The 27,495-nt window shown below is 51.2% G+C and overlaps 1 protein-coding gene across 2 annotated transcripts in view; it reads left to right on the top strand.

Moving 5' to 3' along the window:
- Positions 1-25,572, top strand: part of MYO18B (myosin XVIIIB) — a 173,058-nt gene extending 147,486 nt beyond the window's left edge. Inside the window, exons 40-44 of one of the 2 annotated variants that reach the window (XM_036354081.1) lie at positions 4,869-4,999; positions 10,818-10,862; positions 11,985-12,122; positions 21,492-22,746; positions 25,380-25,572. In XM_036354081.1, coding sequence (XP_036209974.1) covers positions 4,869-4,999; positions 10,818-10,862; positions 11,985-12,122; positions 21,492-22,734 — 1,557 coding nt within the window. In that variant the 3' untranslated portion in view covers positions 22,735-22,746; positions 25,380-25,572. The remainder of the gene's footprint in view (positions 1-4,868; positions 5,000-10,817; positions 10,863-11,984; positions 12,123-21,491; positions 22,747-25,379) is intronic. The other variant, XM_036354082.1, reaches the window with a different exon arrangement.
- The last annotated feature ends 1,923 nt before the right edge of the window (positions 25,573-27,495 follow it).

The raw sequence follows: 27,495 nt of genomic DNA, 5'->3' as shown, positions 1-27,495 counted from the left end.
CTGTGCAGGGATCAATTAGACATGCCTGCCACGGGTGAAGAAAAGGGTGGGATGAGACAAGTATTTACTGAACCTTTGGAAATAGGCCTCAGCTTCCATCGTTCTGTCACTTTCTAGCTGTGCGACTTGGGGGTCTTTGATGAGTCTCTGTGTCTATTACCACGTCATAAAAATAGACCAAAAAACAATGAACTTGCAGGGTGAACGTGAAGAAAGAAGAAAGGGATGAGCACTTTTCCTCCAGATCCTCTTCTTGCTGGAGGTTGGGCTCTTTTTCCGTCTTAAATAAGGAAATCTGATGCATTTTTAGATTTTCTAATGGGCATCTCAACTCTTTCCTTTCCCAAGATGAGGCTGCACATCCCCACTAAGGCTCACTTCGTTGTTAATATGGAGCTTTAACCAGGATGTAATTCGCAGGGCCTTTACTTTTCCCGCAGCCTCATTTCTCCCGGGCAAATGACCCTTGGACAGTTGGAATGAAACAATGGCAGTTCCTCATAATCTTTCTTTCTGGGAAGACTCCCCACCCTTTCGGAGACACAGGCATCCTTGGATGAAGCAGGAACTAGAGGCAACGGGGGAGCGAGCTGTGGGCTGGGTTCTAGAGACCTGGGTCCAACTCTGGATCATCATGTCTCGGTCGCATGTCCCCCGGACAAGAGACTTAACCGCTCTGAGACTCAGCCTGCACATCTGTAAAATGGGGGTAATAAGGCCTTGAGAGGCAGTGAGCAGGTAGATGGACCAGGGGACTGTGCCTTGTAGTGTCAGAGAGAAATGAAGTCTTCTGTTTTTTAGCTTTCTGACAATAAAAGTAATTCATATTCCCTGCAGAGCAACTGGAGAAGTATCAAAAGGAAAATAAAAATCACCTGATACCTCACCACACCGAGATAATAACTCCACTATTACTTTGGGGTAATATTCTCCAGCTGCCTTTTACGTGTTGCTATAGTACTTGATTCTGAGGCTTCTTAAAAGGATTATGTGAGAGAAGGTATTTTGAATTTAGGAGAGTGCTTGAACATGCGAGAAATAGAAATGAATATATTCATTTATTAATTAGTTTAATACTTACATTAGGGAGATGTCAGAGTAGGAATATTTGTGTGTGTATCTATATACACAGGTGCATACACATTCAGACACACATACTTATAATAGCATGTGTGTGTGTGTAAATTTTTTTTTTTATACCAGGCTCTGTAACATGAAGTTTCTATTAATCTTTACTGCACCAGAAAAAAAATAAGATTTTTCATCGTGTTTTGGGGGTGTTGTGAGATTGTCTAATCTATAATAAAAACTTGTGAAACTAATTTTGGGAGGTCTTGGGTGGGGGATGCCTTGAGGTTCGCGAGGCTCGGAACTGCCATCTGACGTCCTGGGCACTTGCAGACAGGAGAGGGATCTCTGAAGACAGCTGTCCTGGGCAGAGAAAACAAACAACGGTTTTAGATATTAGCCTCTAATTGAACATCACAAGAGGAGACAATGTTAATTGCAGCCACTAATGATCAGATGAACCGCACCCCCCCCCCCGCCCCCGGCAGCTCTGTGCAGCAGGGGGAGCAGCCCGAGAGTGCCACATGGTGCATGATTCTCTTGAGCGGTGCTGGGAGGCCAGCAGGTACATGCTACATGCTACATGCTATTGCATAGATCTCTGTGCACATGGTGTATATTGTGCATGCATTAGTGAGGGTGTGTTCTGGGCACCTGCAATACAGATAGGCCCCTGTAAGACTATAGCTCCATGGAAGCTAGGATTTTTTCTGTCTATATTCCCTGTGCCTCGATCAGTGCTGGCACATAGTAAGTGCTCAGTAAATGTTTATTAAATGAATACATGAATGGTGACCTATGATGATTTGACTTACAATTTTTCGACTTTATGGGGGCATAAAAGCAATACGCATTCAGCAGAACTTGTAATTTAAATTTCAAATTTTGATCTTTTTCTGGACTAGCGATAGGGCTCTACAGTGTATGTGTCGCCAGTGTTTTGTGGTTTTGCATCCCATCATGACTACGGAATGCCCATCCGTGCCTCCTGCTTCTGGTGAGAAGAAGAAATCTGTTATACCCGCGCCTCAGTTTACAGTGGGGTTGCTGATAGTGCAACTGTTCTGAGCACAATGAAAGGAGGCTGGGCTAGGCCGTGCCGTTCAGCAGGTCGGGCGCATTAAATGCAGTTTCCACTTACAATATTTTAAACTTACGATGTGTTTATCAGGACATCACCCCACCTAAAGTCGAGGAGCATCTGTATATGAATATATATAAATATATGTATATATATATATATATATACACACACACACACATATATATATATATATATATATATACAGTGAATATATAGTATATATTAGTATATTGTGTTTCTGTAATAGTATCTACATCACTATATTGTAACTATAGATTAATATGGGCAATTGGTATGTTTATTAGTAGGTTTCTGCTGTATACATCTATCTTAATAGTCATATCCTAATACCCCCCCCCCCTCCAAATCATGTCTTTGTTCTCCAAGTCTCCAAGGAGAGAGAATGACTGAGAAGACCAAGCTCATGCCTGGCTTTGAATCGCGACCCCGTTTGCATGTGGCCATCCTGACCCTGTCCTGAGCTTCGTTAGTCATGCGTCATGACGGCTGGAAGGAGCCCGGCTCCCAGGCCGGACGGCGCCTCCCTGTGCTCCCTCCTCCCTCGTGTCCCCGTGTCTCTCAGCACTCTCGCTCTCGGGTGGGGCCCTGTTTTGTCTGCCCCAGGGAAAGACCACCGCGTCCCTGTCACCTGGTCCCTGCAATCAGCAGGCTCTGTGTGGTTTTCCAGTTGAAGCAGGAAGGGTTTGCTGATTGCTGATTACACCGACTCCAAATTTCCCCGATCGGTCTCCGTGGGGTGTTCCCACTGAGCCTGTGCGAGTCCCTGCCTCTCTCCACGCCACCCCTTCTCTCAGCCACTCGGCGTGGCTCCTGGGCTGTCTCAGTTCTTTCTCTTCTCTTCTCTCTCTCTCTCTCTCTCTCTCTCTCTCTCTCTCTCTCTCTCTCTCTCTCTCTCTCAAGCTGGAAAAGCACAGACATACCACACGATGAACAGACAAGCCCATCTCCAAGGAGAACTGAGTGCCCTGGTAGTGGGGAGCAGCCAGGTCCTCAGTGGCTTGCATTGGGGTGTGCACATGTAGCCCCAGAAAGATCAAGAGACTGGGAGCTGGCAGAGCAGGGCTCCCATCTCTTCTCTGCTCCTAGCTGTCCTCGGTGACGGTGCTGGCCTCAGTTTCCTCACCCACAAATGAGAGGAGAGTGACCCCAGGCTCAGAGAGGGGCTGTAGACTGTCCAAGGCCACACAGCTAGTCAGTTAACTGAGCAGCTGAGAGTCACCCCATAGGTCGGACCCCGTATCCTTATATGTTCACCTCACCACACTCTGGTCAGTTGATACATGTCTTTTCCTTAACACAACAGTGAAAAAATAAACATCATTAGAACAGCTTATTGGAAAAACCTTGTCTGCAAACCCTCTTCACCCCACCCCCCCCCCCGAATATTCTCAGCTCCCACGTGTCCCTCTAAGTGTGTGTGTGTAGTTTGCATAGACATGGGCATGTAGTTCCCTGTCTGTTCCGTTTGCTTAACATGATTCCACAGAGGCCGTCCCTGCTGCCAGATAATGGTAATGTCTGCCCAACGGCCTCAGAGTCACACATTGGCATTCCCCTACCCAGTCCCAGTGCTGGGGGGCAGGCGGCTCTCAGCTTCTCCGAATTGTCGATAGCTCTGCTCAAGCATCCCCAGCGCAGAGCCTGGCTCTGCCTTTTTGGCCCTTCCCCATAGAGTCAATTTCCAGATGCGTTTCCAGGTTTCCCTCAGGCTTCCTCAGACTGGGCACTGGTGACATCTGGGCAGGGTCGTTCTCTGTGGTGGGGGACGATCCTCTGTATTGTAGGATGTGAGCAGCACTCCTGGCCTCTCCACTAGATGCCAGGAACAAGCCCCAAAGTTGTGACAACCAAAACTGTCCGTGCACATTGCTCAGTGTCCCCTGGGGGGCAAGCTCGCCCTCAGTTGACAGTCACTGTGTTAAAGGGCAGGGGTGTGGAATATGTTGCAAGTGGAAGTCATGGATTTCCCAGGACCTGATTGGGGGTGTCAGCGAGTGAAGGGATGAGCAAGAAGTCAGATGCACCCAGCTCAGTTCCAGCGCTGCCATTAAACTTTCTCTACTCACGGCCTCGGTTTCTCATCTGTGAAATGGGAGCAGTAAGGGTGACACATTTGCCAGACTTGTGAGGAGCCAGTGAGGTCAGGAGCGGGAAACACTGAATATAGTGCTGGGCACAGAGACCTCCAAATAAAGGCCGATGGCTTGTCAGCTCTGCCTTTGCTGCCTTGGGGGATGGAAAGTTGGGGGAGTCGAGGTGACAGAGCCGAAAGGGAACCATTCTTGTTCTGCCCTCCTCCCAACCTCACGCTCCAGATCCATCCCTGGGGCACAGACTCAGCTTCCGGAGCATCCTCTGGGGCACTTCCGGGAAACATGCATTTTCATGCATTTCCTCATCTGCCTGGGCAGCAGGTGGTGCAGGTTCAAAGCATGGCCCCGGGTCGCACCCCCAGCAGAGGGGAGGGTGTCTGTCCTCGGACCATGCCTGGAGGCCCTTGCGCATCCACTTTCCCTATAAAATCCAGAGCGTTGATCTGAGGGTTTGATAAGTCCATCCCCAGAGAGGGGTACCCACCATGCTAATAGCTGCTCAGTGCACTCTAGGCTGAGCCCGGGGTCTGCCTCTTCCCCGGGCCCTCATGGGGGGCTGGGGTTCATGCTCAAGGCTAGTGTGGCTGTGGTCTCGTCTCCAGGAGAAGTATGTGGAGGAACTGGCAACAGTGAGACAGACCCTCCAGACTGACCTGGAGACGTCCATCCGGAGGATTGCTGACCTGCAGGCAGCCTTGGAAGAGGTGGCGTCCAGCGACAGTGACACAGAGAGGTAACCTACGGGAGTGCTCGGGGGGCTGGGCACAGCAGGTGGGCTGCACCCTGGGGAGCGCCGTGGTCTTCAGTGGCCAGAGCTCCCACTCAGGGGTCTGGGGGCCGCATCTGCTGGGAGGCCCAAATGTGTTCGGGGTGGGAGGTATCTGGCCAGCTCAGGTAAGGGAAGACAGGATGCCACCTTGCCCAGCTTCCAAGCCTCTGGGGAGTGGGGCAGTCTGGGGAGTGGCTGCAGAGGGACTTTCAGGCAAAGTACATTTCAGGCAAAGTACATGTCCAATCTGGACCTGACTCCCTCATCTGTAAAGTGGACATGATGCTATTGGAAAAACCACATCAAATTGCCAAGATTCAGCCACTTTCTTTTTAATATGTTTTTATTGATTTCCGAGAGAGGAAGGGGGAGGGGAGAGAGAGAGAGAGAGAGAGAGAGAGAGAGAGAGATCATTGATGAGAGGGAATTATCAGTCGGCTGCCTCCTGCACGCCCCACACTGGGGATTGAGCCTGAAACTTGGGCATGTGTCCTGACCAGCAATCGAACCAGTGATTTCCTGGTTCATCAGTTGACACTCAACCACTGAGCCATGCCAGCCGGGCTGATTCGGCAACTTTTGATCTACAGACTGGACATTTTGTATATTCAACCCATTACCTACCTCATAGGGTTATTAGTGAGAATTAAATGAGTTAATAGATGAATATTACTTGGATGAACATCTGCACGTGCGGGGCGTGTAACTGCTGTAAGAGTGTGAGCCATGTTCATGCAGAATAAGAACACATTTTACAAAGGCAACAACTAGTTCAAGGACGCAAGATTAGCTGGCTGGTGATCGGCGAGACCACTCCAGTTCAGTGCCAGGGCTTCTCTCCTCCTCGGAAGACAGGCTGCTTCTCGGCACCCACTCGAGCCTCCAGCTGCCAGGGGCCATGGGTGGGCTCCTCGGCTGGTAGGAGTCGGAAGTATCCTGGCGGGGCACACAGTTCCTGCTTCCTCTGTGGCCTCAGCGTGTTGTTTCTGTGAAATGACAACTGCCTGTCTCAAGGCCTGGGCCGCGGGAAAGACATGTTTTGTGCATGGCTTTGATAAGGAGCAGGGTGCCTTCACCTGACCTTCAGAGGCGGTCCCCTCCCAACACCAGCCAGCCACCCCTGCACCCACCAGTGTGGGCTGCACCAGCCCCTGTCCCTCATGGTCTTCTCTGGGGTGGGTGGGTGATGGTCCAGGCTGCAGCCAGAAGAGTCAAAGGTTAGACCACAGAGTGCAGCCTTCTCCATTTGTTCATGAGGATCCTGACCTCAGAGAAGTTCAAAGTCACACAGCAAATTAGCACTATACTCAGACTTAGAACCCAGGGCTGCCCAGGTTCCTACCCAGACCTTTGCATGTCATCCTACTTTCAATGGGGTGGTTACAGGGGCCTGAACTGACCGGTGGGCAGTGTGGCCATGAGATGGGCAGTGAGGGAGATACAGGGAGTTGCAAGTCAGCTGTGGTTTAGCCGGTGGAAAGAACTGGACATCTATGTCAGAGCTGACTCTATCTCGTCAAGAAAAAAGACTGAAAGGAAGTACTCTCATCCCAAGAGAAAAGGCACTACAGGTGACCTAAATTTTTGTTTTCTTTAAGCTTATTTCTATCTTCTAATATCTCTACAGTGAGCATGCACACACACCCGGCTACACCAGCACCCTCCCTGGGAGATTTTGCTCACGTGCTAGTAAATGATGTGCTTGCTACAGCTGATCTTAGCACGGGAACTCGCTCTTCCCTCGGTGCAGGCCTGGGCAGGTCCTACGCTGCTCAGAGACATGTAACCTCCAACTTTCCCACGAAGTTGCTCGGACCCAGCATCTTCACAACAGAGACCCAGCGGCTCTAAAACCTCATGCTCTTGCCTCCAAAGAGAGGGCTTTATCTCAGAAATCTCCAATTTCTGCAAAAATGGCTTCCATGCACATGGAGTGTTTCCACCGCTCCCTACGAATTTGTACAGCTGCCAAATTGCTGGTGAAATGGCAGATACCGATGTCGCAGCTGCTCCCAGCCCGTGATTACACGGAGGGGCGCCCCGTCCGCCGCCCCTCCTCCAGTTCTATTAGTGTTGTGACAGCATAGTGTTTGTAATTACAAACTCCTATTGCTGATGTTACCGCTTGATTCTCAGCTAGCTCTTCTGCGAATAGAAAACGCCAGAGCTGTTGCGTTTGTTGTAAAGGGACCTGGTGGCTGCGAATACTAGTACTTGTGTTTTGTTTTGTGTTTTTGCCAACAAGCAAAGCTTCTGAACCGTCTTGACTTGCATAGTAAGAGATTCCTTTTCAGATGAACAATAAAAATTACAAAGATGACAAAATCGGAGAGGGGAAAAGAGGGGCCATGGTCAGGGGTGTGGGGACAGGCCGGGAAGGAGGTGTGACAAGAAGCAAGGAGAAGATTCTCACCTAGGGACTAAGGTCACAGAGACGAATGCTTTGGAAATGAGTCCTCTGTGCTGGGTGTATATTGTACCTTTTCCAGCGTGTATCCTTTTAAATTGGCTAAAATCAGGCTACAGTGGGACAAACTGAGGTACCTGGGCCTCACCGAGGATCGAAGCTGCCATTAAGGGCCTCATTCCGAGTTAGTGTAACAGTGGGCCCAGGCCCTGGCCACACTGTAAAGGCTCCTGCTCCACAGTAGGGCAGGCCTTGGAGCTGCCCACTTCTCTTTACCTGAGGAGGTAAATGAGAGAAAAGCACTTCTCTCTGCTGCTCCTTCTCCACCCTACCTTCCACCGCTTTCTCATCCTTCTCGCCACCTTCCTTCCTCTCTGGAAATGTCCACAGGAGCCCCCTGAGTTCTCGGGTTCCTTGATGTGCTCTGGAACCCCAGGCAGGATCAACTACATCATTAGCGGGCCCACTGGGAGATAAAAATATGGGTGGTATTGTTCAAAATGCATTCAGAATTTCAAGACAGCAACACAGAGCATAACTCCAAGCACAGGCCCTCTGGGCAAGAGTGAAGCCAGCCCTGACCCCACATGGTTCTAGGGAGCATTTCTTAACTCTCAGCAGGCCGTGGTCTGAACTCACTGCCCTGCAACTTGGATCTAAAATTTACAAGGAGCACAGATTTCAGGAATAGCATAGAGATGGGGGAAGACTGGGGGAAATTGCCCACGAAGAGATCGCAACACATTTTGGAGAACTAATACTGTACAGACTACGTCCTCTGGTCACAGGGCGATTGAAATGGCTGTCAACAATAGACAAGGGCTGTATGCTTGGCTAGGTTGCGGAGCTGCTGTCCGGAGCAGAGGGCCCAGCCCCGGCCCCAGTGCTGCCCGTGCTCCTCCCCATCCTGGCAGCTCCACGCTGCACTTCCCTCTTAATTGTCTTATCACCGGGGATAAGAGGTTTGGACGGGAGCCTGCGGGATTGGTCTGAGGTTCTTCTCCAAACTGAGCTCTCAATTAGGATTCCGACCCGCGCCGGGAGGGAGAGCGGTGCTTCCGCTCGCTGGAGGTGAGGTTCTTTGAGAGACTTGTTCAAATTATAAAAAGTCACATTTCCCCATGTTGGGAATTAGAGCCGAGCGTAACAGGCCTTCCAGGCTGGAAACGTGGCTACGTGCTCAGAAAGCCAGGTGGGCTGGGCGGCAGCCTTTAAACGCGTGCTCTCCCGCTCTGGAGCACTGCCTGGTAACTCGGGCTGGGGCGCCAGCCTTCTTAGATTAATGGGGAAATGCTTTAGGCGGCTACCCCAGGCTCGGAGCACACTCATTAGTCATGGAGGGAGCGATGCGTCCGCTGACAGACAGCCCCATCCATCCTGGCCCAGGGTCTGCGGCTGCTCTGCCTGTCTCCTTGGCTGATGGTTTGGGGTGGGGGTGGGGGTGGGGGTGGGGAGGGGGTGTGGAGAGGCCAAAGGATGACCTCTGACTCCAGGGTCAGCTGAGAGTGGATCCATTCCAGCTGGCCCAATCTGAGATGAATGTTCTAGAAAGAGTCCTCTGTTACTGCGTTGAGTTCAGTTGTATATTATCCTCTTCACTTGGCTAAAATTGGACTGCAGTGGGACAAGTAGAAATATCTGGGTCTAGCCAGAGATCACAGTTGCCATTAAGGGCATCATCCTGAGTGAGTTTATTTATGAGTGGGCCCCGGCTCTGGCCAGACGGGCCAGACAGGCCTTGGAGCTACCCGCATCTCTTTTCCTACAATTCTCTTACCTTCTAGTTTGCTCTCCCCTTTTGGAATAATTAGCATGCCCTGGGACTGGAGAAAGGCTTAAAAGAATTTCTCCCATATTCTAATGACCCATTCCAAATTAAACACGGGACCCTGGCGTAGGATGGCGTATGTTTTGGCGATGCCACAGAGGCCACGTGCTTTCTCGGCATCTTTGTAGCTTGTGAGGCCTGGATACCCAGCTAGTGGGGGTCACAGGGCGTGAGCGCTCCACACTGCTTGCCTACTCGGGCGTTACAGGAAACAAATGATCATTCTGCTAATGGCTGCTCTTTCCTGGGGACCTTGTGGCCGGGCCGTGCAACCCACCTGTTTTGCATATATTGTTCTCACACAAGTCTCTGAGGTTGGTACCATTAGCACCCCAAGTCTGCAATGACGAGCTGCTTCTTAGAGAAGTCAGGAGATGGGCCCCAGCTCACCCAGTGAGTAACGGGTTGTGATTTGACTCCAGGCTGACTCCATCACCCACACTTCTAATGATCGCGCTCTGCTGTCCTGCCGAGCATGCCCCTTCCCCCCCCTTCCTCCTGTCAGGGTCTCTTTCTCTGCCACGTAACTGGCCTGTCATTCTGGCGAACTTGTGTCTGTCACTGTGATGCGGGCCCAGTGACTCATGTATTACTTCCCCGGCCGTGTTTGTATTCAGCCTGGAGTTGTCTGGCAAAGACTTGCCCTAAAGGAATACAACAGAAGACAATTAATTATCTTGCTAATCATCAATCTCCTGCCTACAAATGCCTGGCACATTTATTTAAAAACCTCATGCGCCAAGGTGAGAGAAAGAAGCATTGACTACAGGTATCGGGAGATGAGGCTTCCGGTCTTGGCTGCACTGCCATGTGGATCAGCACCACGGACAGGTCTCGCGGCCTTCCTGGGCCTCAGCTTGCCCACTCAACAGGTTAAAATCATCATCATCTTCACCACCACCACCACAACCATCATCAGTGGAGCACCTTTTGTGTTAGGACATACAGAGATACAGTAGGGAACAGATAGACATGGACCTGCTCATAGAGCTTGCAGTCCAGCAACACTTTCTTCATATGGTGAAAGGGTCAGTGGATCTCAAACTCCCTCCTTTGAGTGGAACCCTCGTTTTTTACAGCAAAGCAAACCGCTACAGAGAATTCTAGCTTAGGATGGACTACAGCCATCTTTTGATTGGCATGATAAAGGGAGGTTTGGGACCCTCTTGGGTCCCTCTCCCTGACCCCTTGGTAGCTCCTGTGAGACCTCCCAGAACTAAAGGGCTCATTGGACCATGGTGCACAAACTCAAGGACCTGCCATGGTCAATAATCCATGACTTGTAAAAAGTCCACCTGGTGATGAATTTAAACACTGAGACACCCCCCGGCCCCATGGGGCTCATACTCATGGTGTCACCTGGGTGAATAGTGGTCACGAATTAACAGCAGCCTGTGCCTTCATTAGCCCTAAAGACTTTCCCGTGCTGGGTTCAGTTGAAGATGGTTCAAACACTTGTGAGGAGGTACGCCCGGCTTTCCAGCAGAGAGAGGCCTCGCTTCCTGGCAGCAGGAGGATAAACCGACTCTTTCTTGTGCCTCCTCTAGTGTCCAGACTGCAGTGGACTGTGGTGGCCGCGACAGAAAGGAGATGTAAGTTCACCCTGAGTAGAACGAGCAGCCGACACCACAGCCAGGAGCAAGCCCCTGGTCTCTGTCCAGTCTGCAGAGGGAACGTCCATGCCTCCTTGGAGAATGATCAGCAATGCCCTGAGAGCTCTGGCTCCATAGTCGTAATATACAGCACTGGGCACATATTATCGAACTGTCCAGCCTCTTCTAGACAGAGAGATGCCCAGGACTTAGGATGCTACTGTCCTCCGCAAACACCTGCGGTGGCTCCCTATTACCTCAGAATAGACTTTTCAAATCGACATCTGAGCCCTGCACATTCTCACCCTTACTTCCTTGTCTACCCTGGACTCCTGCTTTCCATATTATCCATGCTCCACCTATTTATGACCTCCATACCTGTGTGTAAAATTCCTTTTTCCGGGCCCTGCAGGGATAGGCCCTAACCTTCCAACAAGGTTTAGCTCAACTGCCACTGTTGGATGCCTTCCCTATGCTTCCAAGAAACAGTAAAGATTCCTCTTTATTGTCCTGCTCTATGGCATTGAGAATTTCCTCCTTATTTTCATGATTATTTATACAGAAGTCTACTGTGCTATAATGGGTTCCTGAGGGCAGGGTCAGTGTTGGGTTCATGTTAATAGCTTCTTCCAGTGGTGCCTGGCATAGATTATTCTGCAAATAAATACATTTATATTTATCAGAGACAAAAAGATGCTGGGGAAGGCGGGCAAGGAGTTAAGACCTTCACACTTACCATGTTCAGTAAACATATCACTTGGTATAAAATCCAATGCCAAATGTACTCTAAAATTGGAGGTGTCTCAACATCCCTAATGGAGTATTTATCTTCCCGAGGAAGAGCAGGGTTAGCAGCATGGCTATTGGATCCCAACTTCATCACTAACTAGCTGAGTGACCTTGGCCAAGACCCAAGTTGGCCTTCCCAAATCCCATCCTCTCATCTATATAATGTGGAAATCACCAGCCACGACCCCTCAGGGATGGTGTTGTGAGAATCGATTGAGGTTATGCATGTACCTCCCTTAGCACAAGGCCTGGCTTCCATTAGGGGTGGCTGTCTAGTTATTTCTGTTACTGTGGTTGTCATCATGGTGACAGTGTCCTGCATTCTGCTTCTAGAGATAACGTCTCCATCCTCAGCTCCCAGCCAGAGGGCAGCGTGCGGTCCTGGTTGAGCTGTACTCTGTCCGTGGCCACCGACGCCATGAGGAGCCCCTCTCGACAGTCAGCCATCAGCAGCCGCATCCTCAGCCCCAGGTAAGAGTGTCTCCTTGTTGCCTCCGGATGACCAGTACCTCAAAGAACCTCAGACTTTGAAGTCTTTCCTTTCCTCTCTCCTACGCAAGGACAATCATGGTCCAGATGGTTTGAGATATGCCCCGGCCACTTCCTAGCTGTGTGACTTTGGGCAGGTTGATTATCTTCTCTGGGCCTTCACCTCCTCATCTGAGGAACAGGAAATATAATTGTATTGACCACCCAGATAGTTGAAATGATGAGGATCTAATGCAGTTCTCCATAAGGCGTGATTTTCCAAATGATTTTAAATAGCACAGGGTGAACATTTTTAAAAATAGCTGTGTATTTGTTATAGCTGCCTCCCATCTAAGGCAAGTTCTTGTTTCCCATTTATAGACAGTTCTAGATTTATAATTTTTTTTTAAATCAACACAGTCACTTGAGTATTTTCGTATTTTTTTTAATGATGAGTCAGTTTAAAGACAGACCAGATGACTTCTCTTTCAGAGGTTTTTGCTTCGTTTGAACATCAAGATTTTGTCTTTTTCCTAGAGTTCAGATGCCTTGACTTTCAGTTCTTTCTATTCATAGATTCACAAGTAATCTGTGAATGCATCCCCCTTTCAAGAACTTAAAATATAACTGAGAAGGTGAAAATCCTCTTGGCCACCACCCCAATCTCAGCGCCCTTTCCAATGGTATTAACCATCTTCAGTCTGGCGTGTATCCTTCTATATCTCTCTATATATATTTATAAACATATGTTCTTGTAGTAAGTACACAGCATATTTGTGGACTTTTAAAAAACCTAAGTGATATGATACTCTATTGTGTATATTACGCTATATAAATTCTTACATTGCGCTTCCTTCCCTCAACCGTAGACCTAGGCACTCTTTCCCCGCCTACGCCTGTCACCTTCTGAAGGCCTGTAAAAGATCTGAAAGTCATGCCATGGTGCATTAACTGTAGCCTTCTAGTTCACTTTTGGTTACCTCCTGGGTATTTGCCATTAACCTGTAAGGCTTCAAAAAAAATCACACATCCTCACGCACATGGGCAAAGGGTTCTCTGGGTCAGAAAGTGTTTGCATTTTAAATTTGACTAGATTCTAGCAGGTCATCCCAGCGTCCCTTCAGTGTGACATGAGACTCCTGTTGGCCCATCCCCATGTCCCCTGGCACATCTCGGAGCTCGAGAAGCGAGTCCCTGGGACGTTTCCAATTTGACTGAGAGAGGTCACTCTGAAAACAAGAGAGGGAGAAAGCCGTCTTCTGCCAAAAAAATACGAGCATTCTCTGTATTATTTATAAGGGGATGTCAGCTCCGGGGAAATACAGCTAAAGCTTTATGATTTACGGCCCGGGAATCGTGCAGCCGCTGCGACAAAGGCAGGAGCTTCTGAAACGGGGGCACTGTGTCACCCTCGTGGCCCCCAGAGCCGAGTTTATGGGCTTGGGGGTGGCGGCCACACTTGGCTCAGGAGTGTCTCTCCACGTCTGGCCACAGGTGTGCCAGGGGCTGTTCAGGTCCTGGCAGCTCACCTGGGCCCTGCTGGGTACCCGGCCTCTCCTTCCTGCCCCCTCAGGGCCATTGCCCTGCTAGAGGGTGTTAAAAGGGCTCTTTCCACCTCCCCTATCCTCACAGCGCTCCCAGCCCCAGCTCCCTCTGGACACCCATCCCCACGCCCAACGGAACTCCAGACTGAATGATGGGAGTGAACAAGATCACGCAGACAGAAAGTGAAGGGGGAGGGGAGGAGAAAGAGGAGAGGGGAGGGGAGGATGGAGGAAGAAGAAGAAAGGGAGAGGAGAGGGAGAAAGAGAAAACACACTTACTAGAGTGTCTGTGCTCCCCGTTTGGTAGCCTTGGGAAGTCCCAGTAAAATTGTGTGTATCCTGGTCAGAGACGACATTTATCCGTAAATTTCAGTGACCAATCTATCAGCGCATAATTAGTGATGCTGTGGCTTGAATTTATTACCAAACATGGCTCTCCACTGTTGCTGTTGGCCGTGTACCATCTTGCAACGCGAGCGTGGAGATTATTGTATAAATTATTCTCACTCACATAATCATCGTGATTTTAATTACTGTGTAATCTTCGCTAATTACTGTTGTATGTATCATTTGCTTTGGTGCCGACGTAACGTAACTGCTTTCCTTTGGCTAAAAAAAAATGGCATGGCAACGTTTCCCGTTTTCCGGGGGGAAATTGCTTTCTGTAAACATTCCCAGCCCCATCCTCTCGGCTTGTGGTTCTTTCGTTTAAAAGAAAAAGATTTAGACACCGCCGCCACCTCCTTCTCGCCCCCCTGTTGATTTTTTTTATTTGCAATAAGGCTGGCTTGAATTAATAAAGAGCTCTAAATTATAGGGCATTGTTTTAAAAATAAAGTTGCATTACTTTCAAGGAAAGGCAATTACTTCTACGGGAGTGAAAGCCAAGGACGGGTCACGTGAAGCCCGCTCCAATGATTAGATCAGACTTCTTTGTAATTAGTTCATTAATTATGTAAATATGAATGGATGGCACTTAGCATTAAAAACAGCTTGTTCTCAAAGTAGGTTAAGCAGCCATGCTAATCTCATTCCAATAATACATTTATTCACTGGTCTCCGCGCTCATAGAACCAGAGCTCCAGATCATTTCAATTCATCCCGAATGCCCTTGATGAAGGGGCCTCTCGTGAACATGACTTCATGTCTTCCTAGGACAAAGGGGCTCTTTTCAGATTTCTCAGGATTAGGAAGACGAGTGGGAAAGATGTTAAAACAGAGGGTGTGGAAGTGTTCGAGGCAAACACCTTGGACCCCAGGCCTGAGCAAGGGAGACCAGGCGTGCGCTCTGTCCAGGAGTCCTCCTTGGAGCCAGCGGCCCTCGCAGATGGCTTTCCATGGAGAGAGGGCCTTTCCTTGCCCAGAGCTCCAGGTCTCAGAGGGTAGGTCTGTGGAATGCCGAAGCTCACCTAAGGCAGCAGCAAGTTTGTGTAAAACCATTTGGATTCGTCATTGATGGTCCAAAACATTGTTCTAGAATCGGTGGTTCTCTCATTGAGCTAAATTTTTGTTAAGTGAACTTATTATTGAAACATACATACTTCATATCCATGTGATTTTCCATATCCATACCTCTTTATGAAATTTAAAAAAATTAGTCAGACCTTTGTATTTACTACCCAAATCAAAACCAAACCATTACTACTCCTGGAGTTCACTCGATTGTGAACTGGAAGTTGGTTTTGAGTCTATTTTAGGTCCAGAGAAGAGGCATTGACTGGCTGGTAAGTAGGGGTGTTGTGTTAACCAGCCAGATGAGGCAGATGGAGCCCTTAGTTCATTCTGTCCGCACTTCCACAACCCCTCATCTTCCCATCCCTCCATTCCTTCCCCCCAGGGGTGGGGAACCTTTTCTCTGCCCAGAGACATTTGGATATTTATAACATCATTAGCAGCGGGCCATACAAAATTATCAACTTAAAAAGCAGCCTGCTGTATTTGGTCAAACATTTAATGAACTCACCCCCAGTGCTTTGGTAGGGCCAGACCACATGATTCCACAGGCCTTACATGACGTTCCCCACCCCTGCTCTACCCTTTCCATCCCATGAACTTTCCGGGAAGCGCTCTGCAAATACTGGGTTGTCATAGAAGAACTAACAGTCTTGTTGGGAGATGCAAAGGGGTAAACAAGCAATTCCAGTGCAGAGTCGGGGAAGCACAGGGACTGTGGGCGGAGAACACCCCTAGCCCATCCTGGGAGGTGGGGGGAGGCCGTCTGGAGGAGGCTGCACTTGGCCTGAACATGGAGGGGTGAGTAAAAGTGTTTGCTTTTTAAACAATCTATAGAGCAATGGTTTCTCAGAAGCACCTGTCAGTTGTCACTTCCTTCCTCTTTACCTCTCTCCCTCCTTCTTTCTTTCTTCTTTTTTTTTAACAACTCTGTTAGCCTCCACCTTAGTTGGACAATGACTGATGATTTTTCGTATTCACCTTGTTTTTATCTTTACCTCCTTATCTACGTCTCTGTATATCTTAGACACATTTTTATGCTAAACAATGTGAAAGTAACTGGAAAATGTCATGACAGTTCTCTCTAAATCATTCCACATCTTTCTCCTGAGAAGAAGGACTCTTAACTATTGCACCGTTATCACACCTAAGAAAACGAACAAATCCATAGTATTGTCCAAGATCCCAGCATTCATATTACCTCATTTGTCCTAAAATTGTTTTATATTGTTGTATTTTTTTAGAAGAAGGATCCTATTAAGGTTACACATTGCATTTGGTTATTTTGTTTCTTTGACACTTCTTTCTTTGAAAAAAAATAGACTTTATGTTTAGAAGTCTCAGACCTACAGAAAAAGTAAACAGCATATACAGAGAGCACCACATGCCCCCTCTGTCCCTACACACAGTTTCGCCTATGAGTAACACCCTGCATTTGCCATTAGTCTCCTTTAAGCTAGAATCTTCCCTCCCCTTTCCTTCCCTCATGGAAGTAGACTTTTTTGTAGAGTTCCGGTGTGATCCTGATGGGCAACTGTGCTCTAAGACCTACAGCGTGCCCTCCCGGAGGCGAAGCTCCCATCTTCCTCTGAGCTCAGCCTAGCATTGCATAGAGTTAGACCACGATGGGAGCCTCGGCTCTGCCACTTGCTCTGCAAGCCCACTTGCCTCTCCGCGCCTCGGTTTTCTCATCTGTACAATGGGATAAGGGCCAGTGGAGCAGAGTGGTGAGGGGGCATGGATCCCGGAGGTGGACTCCTTGGTTTAAATCCACATTTTCCCATTTATCACACGACAGATTACTGACCTTTCTGAGCCTCGTTTGTGGAATGGGAAGATTACCGTAGTATCTGCTGTAGAGGATTGTTGAGAGGATAAAATTGAGTCGATCTGCAAAGCCTAAAGGCACCATGTAAGGCAGCTGTTATCCAGAATCATGCAGAATTTACCTGTGTGCTCTAGGGACTCAATAAATGTCTCCTTTCTCTAGGGCGTTGAGCACGGTTTTGGGCACCTTGTCAAGTGTAATTACAGACCATCAATCGCTGTGTTGGGCTCGGTTACAAGGCCTCAGGCCATCTTGAAAGGACATCTGGTTTCCCTTCCCAGGCCTCGCCAGTCTTACAGAACATCAATACATTTTTAATTTCCTCTTTAATTTCAGGGTGTGGATGAAGAATGGGGGTGACAGCGCACCTCTGGGGATGATTCATGGTGTCATTAAAACCTTCTTCAAGTTCCCTGTAGCTCCGCTGGCCCCAGCTCCGCCCGAACTCTCAGGCCTGGAAATTGTGTTTTTTCGCTGTGTGATTGTGTCTGATGCCCATGAATCCGGCATCTGGCCACTTGACTCGGATCTCGCTCTTTCGGTTCGTCCTGTCTCAGTGGATTGGGGGAGAGGTTCACGTGTAGATGTGAGTTAGGCCGGTGGAGGTTTCTACTCAGCTGTCTACCCGGAGGGCGTGTGATGTCAGGGCAGGGAAAAGCATGAGCCTCAGGGTTCAAATCCCTGCCCTGCCCCTTAGCAGTGTGACCCTGGGCTAATGGTTTCTCACCAGTGAGCCTCAGTTTTCTCATCTGCAAGATGGGGTGCTGAGTCTGATCCTGATGGGACCGATAGATACAAAACGTGCACACACGGCGCTTTCCGCTTGTCCCTGGGTATTCAAGGAGCGTGTCCTGGTGCGAGAGCCGCTGGGACCTGGGGGCTCCGTCACAGGACAGCCTGGCAGGGGCAGGGGCGTGGGCCAAGCAGGGACACCTGTCTCAGCTGGCTAGCTCTGGGCTGACTGACTACTTCATTCTCCACATCCTTTTCCCGTACTGCTCAGAGCAGGAGCACGTGTGAGAATCCCTGATTCCCGAACCTCTGCCCTCATTGCAGGCCTTCTCTAGCCCTGACAGAAGGGGTCGTTCAAGAAAAACAAACAAAAGCACTAAGAGTTTTAAACAACAGCAGAGGGGGGCAAAAGTAGGCTTTCAGTGGCGCGTATGGAAAGCAGTCACAGCAGGTCTGCGAGGAGGCGGTTCCGTGTGGCTAGACTGACGGGCAGGCGGCGGAAGTCCCCAAGGTTCTCCTGGCCTCTCTCCTTAGAGAATCGCGGTGCCCGCCTGGCGTTTGTCTCACCTGTCTCCCCGCAGCTTGGAGGGCCTGCTATTCATCGTCCCTCCCCGGGGCCAAGGCTCTGGGAGGCAGGCGCGGTGACATCTTGGTTATCCACCAGCCATCCATCACGCGAGGCCGATGGAGGGACGTCCCCTCTGAGCCAAGCTGTGCAGTGAGGGCAGCTTGGGGAGGTGGGGTGGCGAGGCAGGAGATGAGTCTGCCCAGGCTCCTAGCTGGGGACAGCAGAGTGTGTCTTAGATGCCCACAGCTGGGCCAGAAAGAGAGAGAGGCCCACCCTGTGTCAGACAGCAGCTCCAGGACCCTCTCCTGGAGCCTGCACGAGGGCACCTGGACTCAGATGAAACTCTGCCGCCCTCCCAGAAAGGAGCGGGCACAGGAGCTTCTGACTCGGAGTCATGGCGCCGGGCACCAGAACACGATGGCACAGAGATGGGACCGATTTCTGAATGGCAAGCCCAGGAGGTGGCACTCAGCCAGACTGCTTTCCTTCCTTCCCCCGCCTCCCTTCCACACCTGTCCTCCCTCCCTCACTTCCCCACACCCTCTCCTCTCCAGCGCCCCAGTGTCCACCCTGCTTGGCTGTGTCTCTGCTCCAAGCGCACCAGCTGAGGCTATGAAGACACCAGACAACTCTTGAACCTGGGACCCAGCCCGCCCTGCCCCCAGGACATCAGGCCCTGGGCAGAGAGATCGGTGATCACAGCCCTGTGGCCGCCAGGCAGGGTCCCGAGTGGCTGTGCGGGGACATTGGGGGTGGGGGGGGTCGCTTCTGTGCTCTCTGTCTCGGAAACCAGCACTCCTTCTTCTCCTCTTCCTGCAACTCCTATTCCCTCCCTCCCGTCCCTCCCTGTCCTGGCGTCTGCAGCCAGCACCAGGGTGGGAGCTGGGGTGAGCAGACGGCAGAGTCCCAGGCAGCGCTGTGACAGGAGCCCTCGAAGCTGGCTGCCCCACGTGGCAGGCGATGGATGAGACCGAGCACCCAAGACACATCCATCACCCCGCTCCCTTCAGGGGCCGAGGCAGGACGGAAATGACTTCTGTCAGCTCCGCAGCAGCCCACTGCCCCGGCAGCTCCGAGCTGTTTATTAAAAAAAGAAAGAGTGAGAAAGCCATCTTGCCGTGTAGTAGGGGAGCGATTCCAAGGCAGTGATGTTGACAGACACACTTTGGGGTGATCATAAAGGAGCCCTTCACTCCCTCCCCAGCCGCGTCCAGCTGTGACGGAGGTGGAAGCTGACAGCCACGATGAGGGAGGAGGCAGCTGCTCCGGGCGCACGGGGCCACCCCTTCTCGGGCTCCGGGAGGCAGAAGGCCACCTGCCCACTGTTCTCTCTCCGTCCCTCTGGGCACCTCCGTGGAGGCTTTCCTTGAGCCCAGTGGTGGGCTAGGCTCAGGGGATTCAGAGATTAGTAGCAGTAATGACGATTGCCATTAACTGTTAATCATGAAGCGCCATTAATTATCGGTTGTTAATTATTCATTGTAACGGGCAACCATTATTTGAGGGGTTAGGTGCCAGACCCAGCACCCAGGGCCTTTCTCTTGTCCCACGACTTCCCCTCAAGGTCACATGGTGATCTGTGCAGGAGGAGGTGGAAGGACTGCTCAGATAGCAAATGCGGAGGGGCTCGGCCGTCCTCGGTACTGGCGTGGCTGCAGCAGGTGACCCAGAGGGCAGCTCGAGGCTGGGAGGAGGGAGCTTGATCCCGCAGGAGGCCGGAGGACGGTGAGGGGAGTGAGTGATGGAGGTGGCTCACAGACACGGTAACCTTGACCCTGTGTCTCTCCCCCCCCCCCCCCACACACACACCGTGACCTTGACCCATGGACCTCCACCCAGCCGACCTCAGGAATCAGAAGAGGCAGATGAGAAGACCCAGCCCGGTGCCCGTCACGCATGGAACCTTTAACAGAACATCAGCGCCACGGCTGCCTCCCACGGGTCCGGGGTCTGGGGAGGCGCCTGCCAGCCCCAGAAGAAAGAGGCCTATGGGACAGTTGGAGCTCTGGCCTCGGGAGCTCAAGAGGCAGTGTCTAGGTCTCTACCCACGTCCCTGGAAAGAACCCTGACCCCTGCCCTACCTGTACCTCCTTTCCTCTCCAGGCGGCACCTGCAGGGCCATTGGCTGGCTTCCTTCCCCGACTCCAAAGCCCTTAGAGTTACTGCCCTGTCCTCTGGGATCCTGGGGTGGCAATGGTGACATCAGACTGTGGTGGGCAAGGAGCCTTCCTCAAGGTCTCGGCCAGAATCCCAACCACCTTTCTGTGTGGAGGGCCGGCCCCCTTGTACAGCTAGAGCAGCAACGCAGAGGGTGGACAGGGGCCAGTAGCCTGCCTGCGCCTCGCTCCCAGCACCTCGCTCCCAGCCTTCTCCAGTCCCCAGCCCCCGGCCCCCAGCTCCCAGCTCCCTCTGCCCTGCCCAAACCCTGGCCCTTTTGCTTTTTATAAATGACAACTCTGCAGGCGGGCAGGAGTGGCGCTGTTCGTCTTAGAGGAAGGACAAATGGGTTTTTATTTATTAAAGGGATGGTTGGCGGACTGCGGTCTCTCTCCTTTCAGCAACATCCTTCATCTTATAGTCCAGGCTCTTCCTTTTCGGAAGGAAAGTGATGTGGGCTCGGCTGCTGCAAACCGACTCTGCAGGGAAGCCAGGCCTGGTGTCCCAGAATAGAAGCCATCTGTCCCCTTGTGCTGGCCTTGGTTTCATGTGGGTTTCATGCAAATCTCTCCCGTTAGGAGGGACCGGTCTTTCCCCCACCAGGACCAATCAGGGCGTCACAGGGCATCCCACTGAGGTGCACATTTGGGCCACTGACTTTCCGAAGCCCTTCCGTTGGGCCTGTCCTCTGGGCTTGTCCCTGAATAAGCAGCTAGCCTCCTGCAGGTCTCCCTGTGGCTTCCAGAAGCGAATGACTTACTCCGCCGCCGGCTCTGGGACCACAGGGCCCATCCTGTCAGATAGGATGCCTCATAAATCTAAGTCACTCGTCCTGCCTGCGTGTTAATCTACTTGAACGTACTTAGCTGGGTTTAATTATAGACAGAAATTGCATTTCAGAGAGCAAGGAGAAATCATTTACCTGGCTTGAATTTGCGCATTAAATCACGCGGTTCATTTGAGAATGCGGTGGGGATGGCATTTCCAAAGAAAAACAATATTAGCGCCTGTGCTTAGTGGCTCCCGCGCCGCTTGCACAAATTGTATGAATTGCACGATCCCCACCAACTGTGTCTTTCTTGTTGGCACAGGACGCACGAGGAGGCTGGTGATGCGGAAAGCGTCCGGCGGGTGTCAGCCCTGAACGGAGCCCAGGATGCCCCCAGCAAGACCACGGGGGACAAGTCCCTCCCTTCCCTCTCTTCCCTCTCGCCCCTCTCCCTCCGCCGGCAAAAGTACTGCCATTTTGGGGATGGCGACGAGAGTGACGTCCAGAGGAAGCCCCCGGAGAGATCAGGAGTCCTGTCTTCCTCCCCTTCTTCCCAGAGGGGAAACACATCCCCGGTGTCCAGGGAGAAGCTGCCCAGTCCTTCGGCCGCCCTGTCGGAGTTTGTGGGAGGGCTCCGGAGGCAGAGGGCACAGAGGGGCCAGGGCTCGGTGCTGGGCCTGGAGGACTGGCCCACCCTCCCCATCTATCAGACCACCGGGGCGTCCACACTGAGGAGAGCCAGGGCCGGCAGTGCTGAGGGACCCCTCTCGCTGAGTTCCCCGCTGGAGACGGAGGACTGTGCCGGGCCATCTGCCGGTCTCCTGCGCTCCACCAGCCTCAAATGCATCCCTTCCCAGGGTGGGGAGGGCAGCCCGCTGCTCCCCCAGAGGCCGAAGACCCGGTTCAGTTCCTGCGAGTCCCTCTTAGAGTCAGGGCCCGGCTCGGGGAGAAAACTGAGCCACCCCTCCGCACCCAGGGACACACTCCTGTCGCCCACGCTGCGTCCTCGGAGGCGCTGTCTGGAGTCTTCCCTGGACGATGCGGGCTGCCCAGACCTCGGGAAGGAGCCGCTTGTCTTCCAGAATCGCCAGTTCGCCCACCTCATGGGGGACCCTCCGGACAGCGACCCATTCAGCTGGAAACTCCCGAGTCTCAACTATGAACGCAAGGCCAAAGTGGATTTCGATGACTTCCTCCCGGCCATCCGGAAGCCCGAGACTTCGAGGTCGTTGGCCGGAGCCGCCAAAGATGGGCAAGACAGTTCCCGGCACTCCAGCGTCCACTTTGAGACAGAAGAGGCCGACCGGACCTTTCTCTCAGGGATCAAGACCATTTTGAAAAAGAGCCCGGAGTCCAAGGAGGACCCCGGTCACCTCTCCGACTCGTCCTCCTCCTCCAGCTCCATCGTGTCCTTCAAAAGCGCCGACAGCATCAAGAGTCGACCAAGGATCCCACGGCCGAACGGAGATGAGGGAGAGCGAACGTCGCCTGGCAACAGAGAGCCAGGGACGGGAAGGAAAGACGAGGACGTGGCAAGCATCATGAAGAAGTACCTGCAGAAGTAGGAACCGGCTCAGGTAAGAGAATGGCTGGGTCGTCTTGGGGGGTGTAAGACGAGATCGTCACCAGGGCCTGGCAGTCTGGAGCAGGGGTGGGGAACGTCCGGTCCACGGGCCATATAAGGCCCGAGAAATCATTTGGTCTGGCCTTGCCAAGGCATGAAGGGTGAGTCATTAAATGTTTGACCAAGTATATAGCAGGCTAATTTTTAAGTTGGTAATTTTGTGATAAATATCCAAATGGCAGACAAAAGGTTCCCCACCCCTGGCCTAGAGGAAATTTGTTGCTGCTGCTGCTTTTAATGCCGTGACTGATTTCTCTGGAGGAAGAGGGTTTGTAGAGGTGTTCACCCATCAGAAACCCGCTGCCAGGTGCCACCTGTTTCTTTGCTCTTTAAAATGCAGACACATCGGAAAGCAAGAGGGTCCTAGGGGACAAGGCTAGAGAAGGTGCTGGCTTTTAAAGCCGCTCGGTCTGGCCTTTTAAAGCTCCTCCCCCTGTCTTGCTTATTTCCAGTGCTCCATTTTTCCTGAAGCCTGAGGTACTGTGATGTCTCTCTGCCCCATCATGATGGGATCATGGTGGTAGGGTCAGGCCAGGGTGGAGGAGGCCTGGAGTATAGTGGGGTTCAACTCCTGCATTAAGTGTCCGGAGATAAACTGAGGCCCAAGGGGGAGGGAGGAGGGGACGCGTGCAACCATCACAGAGCAGCATTGCGGGAGGAGCGGTGCCCCTGTCCACCCGCCTGCTCTCCTACTCCCAGCCCTGACCCTGGCACTCCTCCACAGAAAGGCAGGAAGAGGCACTGACTGTGAATGATGGCTTCCCTGTATTGAGCGTGTATATATACATCAGGTGGTTACTTAGTACCCACAATACCCCAGGGAGGTAGTTGCTAGTATTTATTCCCATTTTACAGGCTGACACACTGACAATCAAAGAGGTTAAGACATTTATACCAAATCACGCAGGCGGAGCTGGGATTGGCAACTCCAGAATCGCCACTTTTATCTGTAATGCTAGTCCGTATCCCAGGCATCTTCTTGGGTAAACTCAGCCGTACTGATGGAGCTGGATCTTTAAGGAGGCTGCCTCTATTGCCCTCAAAAAGGAGGTGGATGTTCTAATCACATATCAAAAGGGTTGTTGGGCCCGGCTGGTGTGGCTCAGTGGTTGAGTGTCAACCTATGAAGCAGGAGGTCACGGTTCGATTTCCAGTCAGGGCACATGCCTGGGTTGTGGGCTTGATTCCCAGTAGGGGGTTTGCAGGAGGCAGCTGATCAATGATTCTCTCTTATCACTGATGTTTCTATCTCTCCCTCTCCCTTCCTCTCTAAAATTAATTTCAAAATATTTTTAAAATAAAAAAAAATTTTAAAAAGGAGTGTTAGAACTCATGGACTCCAACCTCAATGTTGAACAAATGAGGGAGACCTCAAATCAAGGTCCCCCAGTGGGTCTGCCATCAACCCAGCCACCCTGACTCCCAGTTCAGTGCTCTCCGCCCAGAGGCAGGGCCAGCCCTCGACAGCCCCTGCAAGGGCGCATTCACACCTGAGCATCCCACTTCCTGATCCCCAGCTGAAATGCAGAGCCCCTTGCGGCAGGATGGGTGTCGGCGGAGGAGGAGTAAGAAACTCCCTTCAGGTTCAGACAGAATACAAACCCACAGACCAGTGATCGTCCATGGCCACATTAATCTCCCCTTATCAAACCTCAGCGCTCACCACCGCTCCAGGCTCAGGCTGCAGGTGCACGCTCTGCCCCAGCCCTCCTCCCACAGGGGTCCTGGACCAAAAGGAGCCATGCACCCCGCCCTCCACTGCTGGAGACCTGCTGCTTTGCGAGGCATCGTCAGCCCATCAAAAAGCCATTGCCCCTTCCGTGGAGATGGTCTCGGATGTTTCAGAGCAAATTAATTTGACTTTACATGGCCTTCTCTCTGCTCTCAATTACCGAGGAGAGATCTGATACTCATTTACATTATTGTGCTCTCGGGGACACAGAACGCAGTTTCAAAGGCCACATAAAGGGCACGCGTCCATAAGGGGAGCAGCCCCTGGCAGAAGTTGACGCAGAACATCTTGTCTCTGCCATTTCTCCTTAAACTCAAGCTCCCTTCCCCCTCCCAGCCCTGCTCACTGTGATGACAGAGCGCCCGCCTAAAATGTCCCTCTGCCCGGACCTCCGGCTGGAGTCTGGGACTAAACAGTGCGGCCCGTTCCCCAGGATGCGAGCATGTTACGGATTTGGGACCAAACGAGCTCGGTTCTTCCCGTCACTGGCCACGGGACCTTGAGCAAGCCATGTGACCCTGCTGAGCATCTGCGTCTCAGCTGGAAAACGGAGAGAATAATACCAGCCACGAAAAGTAACACTGTGAGTCGCAGGAGAATATGAGGGATCCCGAGGACAGAGCCCGGCCCACTGTGGCTGGTCACCCTGCCCCGGGAAATTTGGGTCCTGCAGGAACCCTGTCCCTGTCTCCCGCCGCTTGTTTCCCGTCCACATGTCTTCATTCCTTTGGTCACATCTCTGCAGGAATGCCACCTGGGAACATGGGCCTCCAGGGCCTCCCCACTCTCGCTCTCCTCCCCAAGACTCAGTTCCCAGGTCGCATTGATCTGCTCTGACCTACGTTTGTTTCCAGCCTCCTGAGATGCACTGCCCTCGAAGACTTCCGACTCCGCAGAGAGAGACCGGCCCGGCCTCCCCAGGGACCCTCAGTCCCACTACAGCGAGCGTGGCTGCCCTCAAGAGGAGAGAGGGGTCCAGCAGAGGCCTATCCCACGGGGCGTGGGTCTCCCAGCGTGCTTGGTCTGCACAAAATAAAGTGTTGGCTCCTTGGCATCTGTGTCTTCTCTCTGTTCTCTGAATCTGTTCCCCGGATTCTAGAGGGTTGATGGGCTGCGGCTGGGGGTAGAAGGGCTCTGAGGAATGGAACCAACCCAGATTTCGTAGTTTTCAGTGACATACTGCTACTTCTCTCCCTATATGTCCACATGCAATGGTCTTGCTCCTTCTCTTCATTTGTCCAGGTTCTGCGCAAGTGTCACCTTCTCCAGGAAGTCTTCCCTGATTGGTCAAACTGAAATAACCTTTCCATTCTCCCTTAATTCCCATACTTACCTTGTCTGTTTACTTTCCATATTGTGTGCATACGTGTGGGCAAGCATCTAAGAAACTCTGATGGATGAATGAATGAAGGAACCAATGAACAAAATAATGTGCCTGCCAGGTACACACACTGAATGCATGTGACACACTGACATATATGCATGCCTCTGAATGTCTGCCCATGTCAACATCCAAGAATGTGTGAACATCTCCCAGTCTCCCATACACCTGACATACTCGGCCCTACCACACACACAACACTACGCCCATGTACATAAACTACACTTGCATAGGCACATGAAGAAACAAACGGATACCTGTTTCTTCAAACATCCTTGAAGAATTAGTAACAAGAACAAGTTGGCTGTTTATTGATCACATACTATGTGCTAGCCATTATTCTAAACGTTCTACGCATCTCACCACAACTTTATAAAAGGTCCTGAGAGATCAATGTACTTATTCCCTATTTACAAAGGCGGGACTAGCTTATGCCCACATATGGGTAGCCAGTGCCACCTCTCTTTACATTCCCACTGGCACAGTCTCCATGCCCTGCCCCACCTCAAGGGGGCCTCTGTCGCTAGGAGGCCTCAGGTGTAGCCAATCAGCTCCCACGAGGGAGAGAGAAGCTCTGTTTGGATCACTGGTGTATTAGTTTGCTAGGGCTGCTGTAACAAAGCACCACAAATTGGGTGACAGCCCTCGATAATGACAGTCTTTTTTTCCCTGGATCCTTCTCCCAGCCTCTACCTGCAAAGCATGGATTTAAAGAGTGTTCAGGGCCTCCCTGGTCCACTCTCTCTCCTCCTCCCCAAGCAACCACTGTCCTGATTGGTATCCTGGTCAGTTAGGTTTGCCTGTCTTAGAATTTCATATGAAGGAGATCACACAAAATATACTTCTCTGTGTGTGTGCAGACTTTTTCCACTCAGCAAAGCGCTTTTGAGATTCATCTGTTATCGGTGACTCAGTAGTTCCTTGGCCTTTTTTTCTGAGTAATAGTTCATTGTTCAGATGTACCACAGTCTCTTGTATCTGTTTTCCTGTTAGGTGACTATTTAGGCTGTTTCCAGCTGTTAGAAAAAGACCCGCTGTGAACATTTGCGTTCAAAGCTTTTTATGGACGTTATTTTCCCTTCTCTGGGATAAATACCTAGCAATGGATTGCTGGGTCAGGGGGCAAATGTATGTTTAACTTCCTGAAAAGTTGCCAAACTGTTTTCCAAAGCGATCGTGCCGTTTTGCCTTCCCACCAGCAGCGTAGGAGGGTCCGGTGCTGTTGCTCTTTTAATTATAACCATCCCGGTGGGTGTGTAGCAGTATCTCATGATTTTAACTGGCATTCTCTAATGACTAATGATGTTGAGAACTTTTTCCTGTGCTTAGTGGCCATTTGCATCTATTCTTGTGTGAAGTGTCTGTCAAAGTTATTTTTATTGAATTGCTTGTCTTTCTGTTATCAAGTACGGATTCTTTACTGGTATATGTGCTGGATGCAAGCCCTTTGTCAGATATGTGTTTTGCCAAAATTTTTTCCAGCCTGTGGCTTGCCTATATTCTCTTACAGATATATTTTGATGAGCAGGCGTTTCTGTTTTTGTTGAAACTCAGTTTATTGTGGGGTTTTTTTTCCCCCTTGGGGCATT

The sequence above is a fragment of the Myotis myotis genome, unplaced genomic scaffold, assembly GCF_014108235.1.
Source record: "Myotis myotis isolate mMyoMyo1 unplaced genomic scaffold, mMyoMyo1.p scaffold_m19_p_20, whole genome shotgun sequence".
Taxonomy (NCBI): domain Eukaryota; kingdom Metazoa; phylum Chordata; class Mammalia; order Chiroptera; family Vespertilionidae; genus Myotis; species Myotis myotis.
Note: the sequence above shows the minus strand (reverse complement) of the source record. Positions and strands in the feature narration are given on the sequence as shown.